The sequence below is a fragment of the Urocampus carinirostris genome, chromosome 3 (genome assembly GCF_059441175.1).
Source record: "Urocampus carinirostris isolate Australia breed hairy pipefish chromosome 3, RoL_Ucar_1.0, whole genome shotgun sequence".
NCBI classification, from domain to species: Eukaryota; Metazoa; Chordata; class Actinopteri; order Syngnathiformes; family Syngnathidae; genus Urocampus; species Urocampus carinirostris.
In genome coordinates, this window is record NC_142351.1 from 7,555,033 (window position 1) to 7,568,697 (window position 13,665).

At 42.7% G+C, this 13,665-nt stretch overlaps 1 protein-coding gene across 2 annotated transcripts in view; it reads left to right on the forward strand.

The window, feature by feature from the left end:
* The window catches only part of LOC148368495 (partitioning defective 3 homolog B-like), a 237,983-nt gene that overhangs the window by 171,607 nt on the left and 52,711 nt on the right, over window positions 1-13,665 (forward strand). For both annotated transcript variants that reach the window (XM_088330519.1, XM_088330520.1), the window contains exons 20-22: window positions 1,575-1,664; window positions 1,736-1,969; window positions 9,585-9,690. In XM_088330519.1, the coding sequence (XP_088186645.1) occupies window positions 1,575-1,664; window positions 1,736-1,969; window positions 9,585-9,690 (430 nt within the window). The remainder of the gene's footprint in view (window positions 1-1,574; window positions 1,665-1,735; window positions 1,970-9,584; window positions 9,691-13,665) is intronic.

Sequence of the window (13,665 nt, forward strand, 5' to 3'; positions counted from 1 at the left end):
AAGGGATTAAATCCGGCCCGCGAGACAACACTCAGAGAAGCGCAAGAGAAAAACAAGCTGCAGGTTGAAATAGGTCCACTTGATGTTGCCAAAGACAGGTGCCTAGAACAAAGACACTGTACTTGGATTTATTTCTCTCTCTCTCTCTCTCTCTCTTTTTCTCTCTCGCTCTCTCTTTCTGTCTCTCTCTTGCTCTCTTTTCCACTCCTTTTCTCCCACTCTGTCTCTTTCTCTCTCTGTGTCTCTCTTTTTCTCTTCCTTTGTTGCTCTTTGTCTCTTTCTCTCTCTGTGTCTTTTAACCTCTTTTGCTCTAACTTACTTTTTTCCTTCTGTCTTTTCTCTTTCTCTCTTCATACCCTTCGCGCTTACTTTTCTCTTTTCTCTTCTTCTGTCTTTCTATTTCTCTTTGGATTTCTTTCTTCCTCTCCCTTTTTTCCCCCTCTCTCACGACTTTTTATCGTTTTTTTCCCACGTTCTCTCCCTCTCTCTCTTGTTCTTTCTTTGAAATTAAATGAAATGATCTGCATTTATATAGCGCTTTTCAAGTCAATTAAAAGCGCTTTACAATGTGCTTCACATTTACCCATTCACACACACTTTACACACCAATAGCGGCCGTGCAGCCATGCAAGGCGCCAACCTGCTTATTGGGGGCATTAGGGGTTCAGTGTCTTACCCAAGGACATTTCGACATGAAACACGGAGGAGACGGGATTCGAACCTGCGATCTCTTGATCCCCAGACGAGCGCTCTACCTCCTGTGCTAATCCCGCCCTCTCTCCTTTTCCCTCCCTCTTTCTCTTCTTTCTTTACCCCTCTTTTTCTTTCTCTTTAATTTACTTGTCCGGCCCCCGACAGAATGTTTGTTCTATTGTGTGGCCCCCGAGTTGAAGTGAGTTTGACACCCCTGCATTAGGCGTACCACACTATAAGGCACTCGGAATTTTGACCAGTTAAAAAGCTACCATATTAACTGTTACTTTCTTTATACATTTATGGCACATTCATCTTTGATTGCAGAACTTTGTTTAAAACCAGAATCGAACACAGGGTGACGGCGATGAGAGCGCTGACACGTTTCCACTAGATCACCAGTAGTGCAAATGTCATACCAAAAGCCTTCAGAGCGGAGGATTTTAACCTTTTTATGCCAAGGCACATTTCCTTCGTTGAAAAATTCCCGCAAGACACACGCTGCTAAAGAAGCCGGGAAAAACGCATTTAAGTGGGCAGGGGGACACCCTGAACCGGTTGCCAGCCAATCGCAGGGCACACAGGGACAGACAACTCGCTCATTCACACCTAGGGACAATTTGGACCGGCCAATCCACCTGAAATGCATGTCTTTGGAACGTGGGAGGAAACCGGAGTGCCCGGAGGAAACCCACGCAAGCACGGGGAGAACATACAAACTCCGCACAGGAAGTCCGCTAGTTGGATTTGAACCCACACAGGAGGTTCCCGAGACCTTAGAACTGTGCCGCACACGCGCTAACCACTGCGTCACCGTGCTGCCCTATCTGGAACATAATGAATGAAAAATATTCCCATTGTGATGTTCCTTTTGTCCACAGATTTGGAAAGAAGAAAGACGAAAAGAGCAAAGCTGCCAAAAACCGACTGGAAGCCTGGAGTGAGGAAGAAGGGGACAGCAGAGAGAGGCGGTAAGAATCGCCTTGACTTTGACTTCAAACAGCTTATCGACGGCCATATCTTCTACCCTCCTCGTCCTTAGCTCCGATCCTCGGTATGCGGAAATAGACCATGGCCATCTTAGCTCCGCCCCCCGATCCCTCCCCGATATGCGGGATGACGACAACGACCCCAACTATGCCCAGATCGGCAATTTTCTCCAACCCAACTCTACGCAGCCCAATGTCCGGACGTCTAAGCAGCCTCAGGCTTCTACCGATGACTTGGAGGGACTTTATGCTAAGGTCAACAAACCCAGGCAACAACATCCAGAAAGGTAAGAGCTTTAAAAAGGAATTCTTTGCACACATAAATCCATGAAAAGTGTTCTAAAAAGTCACTGAAATACAGTAATCCCTCGGTTATCGCGGTTAATGGTCAATCACACACACAGTAAGCCTACACAGCTGCTAATCTGTACATCTGTTTGTTTGTTTTTGGGGTTTTTTTGCACTACTGGCAGTTTTCTTATACCTAGCCACTCTTTTGCACATCTGTTCTCCTCTCCTATCGTACTCTATTGTTATGGTAGAGTGACTTGTTTACCTGACTGGCCATTTTGCACATCTGGTTAGCTGCTCCTCTTGCACTCTTTGCACTACTGAAATGAAATTATCTGCATTTCTATAGCGCTTTTCAAGTCAATGACTTCCCAAAGCGCTTTACAATGTGCTCCACATTTCCCAATAGCGGCCTTGTATTGCAGCCATGTAAGACGCTAACCTGCTTATTGGGGGTATTAGGGGTTCAGTGTCTTACCCAAGGACACTTCGTCATGTAACACGGCCGAGCCGGGATTCGAACTGACGAGCGCTCTACCTCCTGAGCTACTGCCGCCCCTGTATTACACAGTATAATACTATACATAGCTATAATTATTTAGTATATTATTAGTACTTCAATACTCCAACTCAATACAACATTTTATTTATATCTTATACATTCAAGGAAACTGTGCGGGTCAGATGTATCAACATTTCGTTCTGTATACACGTGTACAAGAATGACAATAAAGTAGATCTGAATCGGAATCGGAAGTAGCGGCACCCCTTCAAAATTGCTTAAAAAAACGTATACAGGCAGTGGACACCCTGAACCGGTTGCCAGTCAGTCGCAGGGCACACAGGGACAGACAATTCGCCTGCTCATCCACACTTAGGGACAATTTGGACTGGCCAATTTACCTGACATGCATGTTTTTGGAACGTGGGATGAAACCAGACTGCCCGGAGGAAACCCACGCAAGCACGGGGAGAACATGCAAACTCCGCACAGGAAGGCTGGTAGCTGAACTGGTTGCCAGCCAGTCGGAGGACACAGAGAAGGACAACTCCCTCTAGGGACATTTTGGACCGGCCAATTAACCTGACATGCATGTTTTTGGAACGTGGGAGAAACCGGAGTGCCCGGAGGAAACCAACGCAAGCACGGGGAGAACATGCAAACTCCGCACAGGAAGGCTGGTAGCTGAACTGGTTGCCAGCCAGTCGCAGGACACAAAGAGACAGACAACTCCCTCTAAGGACAATTTTGACCGGCCAACTAACCTGACATGCATGTTTTTGGAACGTGGGAGGAAACCGGAGTGCCTGGAGGAAACCCACGCAAGCACAGGAAGAACATGCAAACTCCACACAGAACTGTGCCGCACACGTGCTAACCACTGCATCACCGTGCTCCCCTCATCCCTAAATGCTTAACACAGAACAAGTCAAGTCCTGTTTCTTTGTGACGCCCTTAATCACAAAGAGTCTCAAAGGGCTGCACAGGTTATTGCACAGACTATTATTACAGACTATTATGACACCATCCCCTGGTCTAACACCTACATGAGGGCAAGAAAAACTCAAAAAAACCTCAACATGAGGAAAATGAAGAAACCTTGAGAACAAAGTTTCCCCATACAGTCCTTGAATTCAGGGCAGCACGGCGGCGCAGTGGTTCTAAGGTCTCGGGAACCTCCTGTGTGGGTTCAAATCCAGCTACCGGACTTACTGTGCGGAGTTTGTATGTTCTCACCGTGCTTGCGTGGGTTTCTTCCGGGCACTCCGGTTTCCTCCCACATTCCAAAGACATGCATTTCAGGTGGATTGGCCGGTCCAAAATGTCCGCGAGTTGTCTGTCCCTGTGTGCCCTGCGATTGGCTGGCAACCAGTTCAGGGTGTCCCCTGCCCACTGCCCGATGATTGCTGGGATGGGCTCCAGCACCCCCGCGACCCTACTGAGGATAAGCAGTGCAGCTAGTGAGATGAGATGAGATGAGTCCTTGAATTCAACGTCACCATTGCGCTCCATCGTTGCGTTTAAATCTAGCTTTGCAAGTGAGTCAAAATCGAAAGCGAATTATTAAGTGTATCGTCTCCCCTAATGAAAATCTTACAGGCCATGTTTTTTTATTTCAAAACTCTCAAAGAGGAAACTCATTTGACTTGCAAATCGCAAAGAGGATGACAAGCGAAGGGAACTGACGTTGCAGAGGGAGGGGCCCATGATATCGGCAGAGCTGCCTTAGCGCCATTGAAGATGGAGACAAAGAAGGAGCAGAGATAATTAGGCACAGTCCAGCCGCCTTGACAGATCTCCGATTCATTCACTCGCCGTGGCTGATTCATTAGCGGCCCCTCTTTCTCCGTCTCATTTTCTAGCCGTGTCGCCCCCCCCCACCGCTTTGCCGCTAATGTGTAGGAGTTAGTCTTAAGCATTAGCATGACGGATGAGGACCCTCCTCATTTTAGTTCATCGTGGGGACCTAACTCGATTCTAGCTCACTGCCGACCGGTTTAAAGGTTTGAAGCAGGGGTGTCGAACTCATTTGAACTCGGGGGCCACGCGATAGAACGAACATTCTGTCGGGGGCCGGACGAGTAGATTAAAGAGAAAGAAAAGGAGAGATAAAGAAATAAGAGAAAGAGGGAGGGAAAGCGTGAGAGGGGGGGACAAAGAAAGAAAAAGAGAGAGAGGGAGAGAGCGTGAGAAACAAGAGATAACAAAAGTCGTGAGAAAGGGGGAAAAGGAGGGGAGAGGAAGAAAGAAATCCAAAGAGCAATAGAAAGACAGAAGGAGAGAAAAGAGAAAATAATTTGTGAAGGGTAGGAAGACAGAAAAGGAAAAAAGGAAGTTAGAGCAAAAGAAGTTAAAAAGACACAGAGAGAGAAAGAGACTAAGAGGAACAAAGAAAGAGAAAAAGAGACACAAAGAGTGAAAGAGACGGAGACAGAGTGGGAGAAAAGGGGTGAGAGAGAGAGAGACAAACAAAAGAGATAAAAAGTCGTGAGAGAGGGAGGAAACGAAAGGGAGAGGAAGAAAGATATCCAAAGAGAAATAGAAAGACAGAAGGAGAGAAAAGAGAAAAGAAAACCTGAAGGGTGGGAAGAGAGAAAGAGAAAAGAGAGAAAAGGAAAAAACAAAATTAGAGCAAAAGAGGTTAATAGAGAGAGAGAGAGAAAGAGAGAGAGAGAGAGAGATACAAGTACAGTGTCCTTGTTCAAGGCACCTTTCTTTGGCAACATCAAGTTGTCATATTTTAACCTGCAGCTTGTTTTTCTCTTGCGCTTCGCTGAGTGTTGTCTCACGGGCCTCGTGAGATCTAACCTCCCTGTGTGGGGTTTGCATGTTCTCCCCGTGCTTACTTGGGTTTCCTCAGGGCACTCCAAAAGCATGCATGTTAGGTTGAGTGGCCTAACCGAATTGTCCCTAGAGCACAGGTGTCAAACAGGGGGCCCGATCAGGCAGACAAACTTTTTCTTCTTTTTCCCTGTTTTTTTTTCATTGTGTTTATTTTTTCCTAGCTGTTGTATTCTCTACTTATCTTTTTTTCCTTTGTTTCTTTTTCCTTTTTTTTCTCTCTTCCTTTCGTTTCTTTTTTTTCTAAGCTTTTCACTACTTTTTCATTTTTTTTTCTTTTTTGTTCTATTCCCCCTTCCTTCAAGTCATTTTTGTGAACAATTTTGGATAATATTTGGTCGTGTAGGGATAAAAGAAGCAAAAACAACCTGAAGAGCCGTTTAGGACCCGAAAGAGCCGGTTCCTTTTAGTGAGCCGAGCCGAAGAAGCCGGTTCTCGAAAAACTCTACTGACTTGACTCAACTTCCTTCTACTTCGACCTTGACTTCCAAATACCGCATTTAGAACACAGCGTCAGGGGAACCCGTGTATTTAACCTTCATGCACTGTAACTATGACTTAATTTGCTTCTTAATGAGCTATTTCGAGCCCTGATTTTTGTGAGCCGGCTCGATTTTCTCGTGCACGGAAAAGCTCTGGGTAGTGCGCAATTGCTTGGAAGGAACATTGCTGATATCTCAAATCTCTATGTGGGGAAACAGCCCACCAGGGAGATCTATGCGAGATCAGAGACATATACCGGCGAAACACTAATTGCCACGCGGCTTTTTATCCAAATGTTTTTCCAGACAAGCGGTGGAAAGAGAAACTCTCATCCTGTCAAAGCTCCGAAGAGCCGACTCCCAAGTGGCTCCTGCGTATTTTACGGCCGGGACATTTTCATTAGCGTCCGAGATGGCAGGTGCATATCGTGACGGGCGTCACATTTCATTAGAGCCGTTCGGGAAGCTGACCTGTAGCAGGAAGAGGTTAGCTATGCTTGTCAAAAATGATTAAGGCGAAGGGCCCTTGTCCTACTGTAGCTCGGCCACCGGGACGGCTCCGAGAAGAACAATGGTGAGAGAAGTTGGAAGGATGATACGCGGTCGAAGTGTTGGAGAAGTTTTGAATTCAAATTAGACTCATGGATCCTAAAAATAGGTTTGGGATTGTAGAAAAGTAAATACTGGATGTTTTAGGATGAGGTGTGTGTGTTGTGTGTTGCAAAAGCCTGGGCATCATGGAAGGGGATGACCTCATGTACGGGGTCTTCTCATAGTTTCTTAATTGCCTCATGTTGAGGTTTTGAGTTTGTCCTTGCACTCATGTAGGTTTTAGATCAGGGGATGGTGTCATAATAGTCTGTACAGCCCTTTGAGACTCCTTGTGATTAAGGTCGTCACAAATAAACAGGACTTGACTTGAGGTTTTTGAGTTTTTCCTTGCCCTCATGTAGGTTTTAGATCAGGGGGTGGTGTCATCACAGTCTGTGGTTTGCAATAATCTGTGGTCTGTACAGTCCTTTGAGACTCCTTGTGATTCAGGGCGTCACATATATAAACATGACTTGACTTGACTTGAGGTTTTTGAGTTCTTCCTTGCCCTCATGTAGGTTCTAGATCAGGGGATGTTGTCATAATAGTCTGTAGTTTGCAATAATCAGGGTTCTGTGCAGCCTTTTGAGACCTCCTGTGATTAAGGGCATCACAGGACTTGACTTGATGTTTTTGACTTTTTCCTTGCCCTCATGTAGGTTTTAGATCAGGGGATGATGTCATCATAGTCTGTGGTTTGCAATAGTCTGTGGTTCTGTACAGTCCTTTGAGACCTCTAGTGATTAAGGGCGTCACAGGACTTGACTTAAGGTTTTTGAGTTTTTCCTTGCCCTCATATAGGTTCTGGATCAGGGGGTGGTGTCAAAATAGTCTGTGGTTTGCAATAATATGTGGTCTGTGCAGCCCTTTGAGACTCTTTGTGATTAAGGGCGTCACAAATAAACAGGACTTGAGGTTTTTGAGTTCTTCCTTGCCCTCATGTAGGTTTTGGATCAGGGGATGGTGTCATCATAGTCTGTAGTCTGTGCAGCCCTTTGAGACTCCTTGTGATTAAGGGCGTCACAAATAAACAGGACTTGATGTTTTTGAGTTTTTCCTTGCCCTCATGTAGGTTTTAGATCAGGGGATGATGTCATCATAGTCTGTGGTTTGCAATAGTCTGTGGTTCTGTACAGTCCTTTGAGACCTCTAGTGATTAAGGGCGTCACAAATAAATAGGACTTGAGGGTTTTGAGTTTTTCCTTGCCCTCATGTAGGTTTTAGATCAGGGGATGATGTCATCATAGTCTGTGGTTTGCAATAGTCTGTGGTTCTGTACAGTCCTTTGAGACCTCTTGTGATTAAGGGCGTCACAAATAAACAGGACTTGATGTTTTTGAGTTTTTCCTTGCCCTCATATAGGTTTTAGATCAGGGGGTGGTGTCATAATACTCTGTGGTTTACAATAATCTGTTGTCTGTGCAGCCCTTTGTGACGTCTTGTGATTAAGTAAGGGCGTCACAGGACTTGACTTGAGGTTTTTGAGTTTTTCCTTGCCCTCATGTAGGTTTTAGATCAGGGAATGGTGTCATAGTAGTCTATAGTCTTTACAGCCCTTTGCGACTTCTCGTGAGTGAGGGCTATACACCTAAACACGACTTGATGGCTGGCATATACCATTTTAGAATTAGACTTAGAACAGTCTTTATTGCCAATGATAACATAGTCAACCTTCTTTCCAATGAGATTAGACATGGCACTCCAGGATAAACTAGAATGGCTGCGCCATTAGGGCAATCACCGGTGTTGAGATACATAAACATTTTTGGGTTGCATTTCCATTTGTTGGCAGGGTTTTTGGCAAATGAGAACAGAAAACAAAGACTGCGTCAAGAAGGAGATTAACTTACCTTGCTGCCTGTGAAAGAGGGTGGTCATATCTTAATCTTTCCAGTTTTTGGGTCTACAGCCATACAAACAGTATTTTCACGACCATAAGGTTACATAAAAGTTTCAGATTTTAAAGTAAAAGACATAGGCCAGCTAGCTGGCCTTAGGGTTAGGCGCTCTCCCTGTTATTGGGAGTTCCCAGGTCCGGGCCTTGGCCAGGTCATAGACTTACAAGATTTTTCAGATAAATCCAATGTTTTTGTGATATTGTTCACATTTGTAACTAATTGGGATGTATGTAATCTTCTGTGACTTCTATAAATCTCCGTTGTCAAAATATGGTAGGTGCCACATCATGTTTATGGGGTTTATTGAAATCTTTAGTCAGCTGAGCAATTGGTGGTTGACAGGTATGAGATCAAGACTGTTGATACACTGAAATTTCAAGTTACTGTAACTTTAAATGAATGTATACTCAAAAAAACACCAGCATTTGCTTTTGTTTGAAATAGTTTGAATGCTCAAACTGGGCGAGCAGTGAGCAGTTAGGAGCGGTGAGCAGTTTCCAGTGGTAGCCTTTGGGACTGTCCGCGAACTGGATTTGCAAAGGTACAGCGAGCGAAATCTTTGTGTGTCAAATCAAAATCTTACACTGAAATTATTCTTAAATTCTTTATACAACATCTTAATTCCTAATATAATGCATCAAAGCAAGTGAGCCGTTTAAGAGCCGGCTCTCTTGATTGAGTTGAGCCGAAAAAGCCGGTTCTCTAAAAAGATACTGACTTCCTTTCACTACATAACTACCACATGAAATCCGAGGCGGCAGACGCATGCGCACAGTAGCATCAAACCGCTCGCTTCGTTTTCAACTAAAAAAAAAAAACGATACAGAGATAGAGGCTACCGCGGCGAACTTGTTTGACTCGATCGATTTGCCGTTTGGTGATAGTCTGTGTGTACCGGATGGTACCCATCATTGACAAATTTGCGTTTTTCCGGACAGATTTTCTTGTACGTCGCACACGTCTTCAAATGCATCATAAACGTACTTTGTACGGCAAAATTGTACATCTTGACAGGTATGCAACCTTGACATACAGGCGGGGCCAATTGGGCGCCTTGGCAACCGTGACAGATACAAATGAACCATGTGAGAAAAGGGGGGTCCTTATACTTGATATAAGAATGGCAGAATATGGCTGCACGTGAAAAGCCATGCTCCCAACTTGAAGACCAGTCCCTTTTTAACTAAGGTGTCTTTGATGCTTTGGTCGCGTTTGTACTGTATTGGGTTCAGAGTCAAATGTTCGTTGTTGTAGTACCAGTTCACATCACTTATGTATTTTTGCCATCTTGTTGTAGTGATCAGCGAGGGATACGGCGGGAGTACCCTCAGGCCCGGGCGGTTCCAAGTTACGAAGAGCTGGAATCGGCGAGACGAAGAGCACTGGAGAACGACCCGCAAAGAGTGAGTCTTTTGCCGTGTTTTGACCTGAGTCGGAAAGAGCCATTATCCCAGTTTCATCATACCTAGGGTAACTTTTTGCAATTGACCATTCATTTACGGGTGCAGGCCTTTTGGAGTATTTTGCTGGTCTATTACCATAAATTCCGGCCTATAAGCCGCTACTTTTTCCCCAGACTTTCAACCCTGCGGCTTATATAGTGCTGCGGCCAATTTATGTCATTTTTCTAACGGCTGCCAGCGGCGCTCGAGTACAAAAGGTAAGATTTAGACCGCTGGAATATATGCGCCGAGGAAGACTGCAACTTCTTGGCTGCGTGACACTAGGGGGACATGGCTCTGGTATATAATATATACCGTAAATTCCGGACTATAGAGCGCACCTGATTATAAGCCGCACCCACCACATTTTAAGAGGAAAACCGATTTTGTACTTACACAAGCCGCACCTGTATATAAGCCGCATGCGCCCACATTAAAAAAACACAAACGCAAAATTTACCCAAACCCCACTTTGTGTCCCTCGATTGAAACTGAATGTGCTTCATTAAAGTACACAGTCCAAAAATCACAGCCGGCAAAATGAACGGAAAATGATACCGGTACTTAAGGTTTCATGCAGAGCTGCAGAGTCCGGGTCCCAAGGAAAAAAGTGTATATATCCAAAGGTAATGGTGGGAAAAATATATATCCACTATTGTCCGCCCCGTCCACAAACAGGTCTGTCTGTTCCTCAACTTTACTGGTCCCCACTTCCCGTCACCCCGCGTTTGTTTCGCCCCTTCTTTTTTTTTTTCGCCCGTGCAAAACATATCAGAATAAGTGTTCTGAAATAAATACATTCCAAAAATATACAGTTGCAAATACATATTATACATGGGTTACACATATTTACAAAGAAAGACGGTACACAGAGAGAGTTTTTAAAGCTTTAATAATAATAATATAACTTTCATCCCAAACGGTGCCCGTGACAGGGCAGTTAATGGTAGCAACACGCTAGCAACACGCTCGCAACAGAGTGAACGGGTCTGGTAAAAGAACATACCGTACTTGTAAAAATCACGGTAAACCGTCCTCATCTTCCTCCTTAGAACTGAAGCCATCAAAGTCGTCTTCCTCAGTGTCGGAAAGAAACTTTGTCATATGAAAGCTGCGTCATGTGCCTTTCTTTTTGCAGTTTGCATGATGAGGGTATCTTTACGCTAATTTCATTCACAAGCCAAGAAGTTGCAGTCTTCCTCGGCGCATATATTCCACCGGTCTAAATCTTACTTTTTGTACTTGAGCGCCGCTGGCGGCCATTAGGAAAATTACATAAATAATAAGCCGCAGGGGTGAAAGTGTTAAAGTTAAAACTTATATAAATTCTATGTTGGCAAAATGACTCAAATAAAAACAAGCATTAAGGTAAATAAAATTTCCAAGCGGGAGAGCCCTGTCGGGTGGCCATTCTAGGCAAATGCCTCGGCAGAACTGACTGCTCCTGGTGAGAAGTTAACTTTACTCAGACAGGAAACAGAAAAAGAACACCGGAATGTGACTTCAAAATAAAAGAGTACAAGACTGATAAACGTACAAGAGATGCAATTAGACTGATTATCAAAACGTTACTTCATGTGTGTGTGTGTGTGAAAGATTGTTTTTATATTTAGGAATATAAAAACAAGTTATATTCACACACTGAATTCTGAGAAATGTTACAACCAAAACGACCAACCTATCAGGAAGTTTGGGAAAAAAAGTAGCGGCTTATCGTCCGGAATTTACGGTAATATATTTCGCAAGGTTTGACTGAGCAAAGACATAACCAGAGGCATGGATTGAATGATGACTTTATTGCCCATGCTCAACCTGACCCCCGCTGTTTTTGTTCCCTCCCTTCGCCATCGTCTGTGTTTACCGAGGAGATGAAGTCGTCTTCGCCGGTTCTCATTAGCTACTCATAGACCCCGATGCACAGCTGCTTTTCTTTTTTAGCCCGGGGCTTTTGTCGCTCATTACACGTACGTGCGGAGCTTCTGTCTGTTCCTCGCCACTTTCTTCTTTTTTTATCCAAACGCCGAGACGATCAAACCTTGTTTTTTTTTTCCTGGGAAAAAAAAAACGGCCTTGACGGCAGTCAGGAATATGTTGCGTTAGTCTCCCGAGGAGCTATTCGTGAAACAAACTACTTTTGTTCACAAAGATTGTGAGAACGGGAAATTTGAGACAATAAAAACGTCCTGGAAGTAACACAGGAAAAGATGAAACCAAAATAGCCGGGGATGAAATGTAATTGGGAGGGAGACAATGGAGAATATTTACAAATAAAGGAAGTGGGTTAGGGTGAGAAATGTGTGCAACATTGCCTTTTTAAAGGAAAGCGCCTCTCTACATATTTGCATGTGTAGTCCTTTTGTTGCGTTATTTTTTTCAAGAAATCTATATCTATCTATCTAGACAACTATCTAGACATCTATCTATCTAGACATCTATCCATCTATCTAGACATCCATATATCTATCTATCTAGACATCATTATATCTATCTATCTAGACATCCATATATCTATCTATCTAGACATCCATATATCTATCTATCTAGACATCCATATATCTATCTATCTAGACATCCATATATCTATCTATCTATCTAGACATCCATATATCTATCTATCTAGACATCCATATATCTATCTATCTAGACATCATTATATCTATCTATCTAGACATCCATATATCTATCTATCTAGACATCCATATATCTATCTATCTAGACATCCATATATCTATCTATCTAGACATCCATATATCTATCTATCTAGACATCCATACATCTATCTATCTAGACATCCATACATCTATCTATCTAGACATCCATATATCTATCTAGACATCTATATATCTATCTAGTCAACTATGTATCTATCTATCTAGACATCCATATATCTATCTATCTAGACATCCATATATCTATCTATCTAGACATAATTATATCTATCTATCTAAACATCATTATATCTATCTATCTAGACATCCATATATCTATCTATCTAGACATCATTATATCTATCTATCTAGACATCCATATATCTATCTATCTAGACATCCATATATCTATATATCTAGACATCCATATATCTATCTATCTAGACATCCATATATCTATCTATCTAGATATCCATATATCTATCTATCTAGACATCCATATATCTATCTATCTAGACATCCATATATCTATCTATCTATCTATATATCTATCCATCTATCTATCTAGAGATCCATCTATCTATCTATCTATCTAGAGATCCATCTATCTATCTATCTATCTAGACATCCATATATCTATCTATCTAGACATCCATATATCTATCTATCTAGACATCCATATATCTATCTATCTAGACATCCATGTATCTATCTATCTAGACATCCATGTACCTATCTATCTAGACATCCATATATCTATCTATCTAGACATCCATATATCTATCTATCTAGACATCCATATATCTATCTATCTAGACATCCATATATCTATCTATCTAGACATCCATATATCTATCTATCTAGACATCCATATATCTATCTATCTAGACATCCATATACCTATCTATCTAGACATCCATATACCTATTTATCTAGACATCCATATACCTATATATCTAGACATCCATATATCTATATATCTAGACATCCATATATCTATCTATCTAGACATCCATATATCTATCTATCTAGACATCCATATATCTATCTATCTAGACATCCATATATCTATCTATCTAGACATCCATATATCTATCTATCTAGACATCCATCTATCTATCTATCTAGACATCCACCTATCTATCTATCTATCTAGAGATCCATCTATCTATCCATCTAGACATCTATCTATCTTGGTCATATCCCTCAAGAGGGGTGACCAACAGCAACACAAACACATACAATAACAAAGAAAATAAAAAAGGGGAAAACATAGCAAAAAACACAC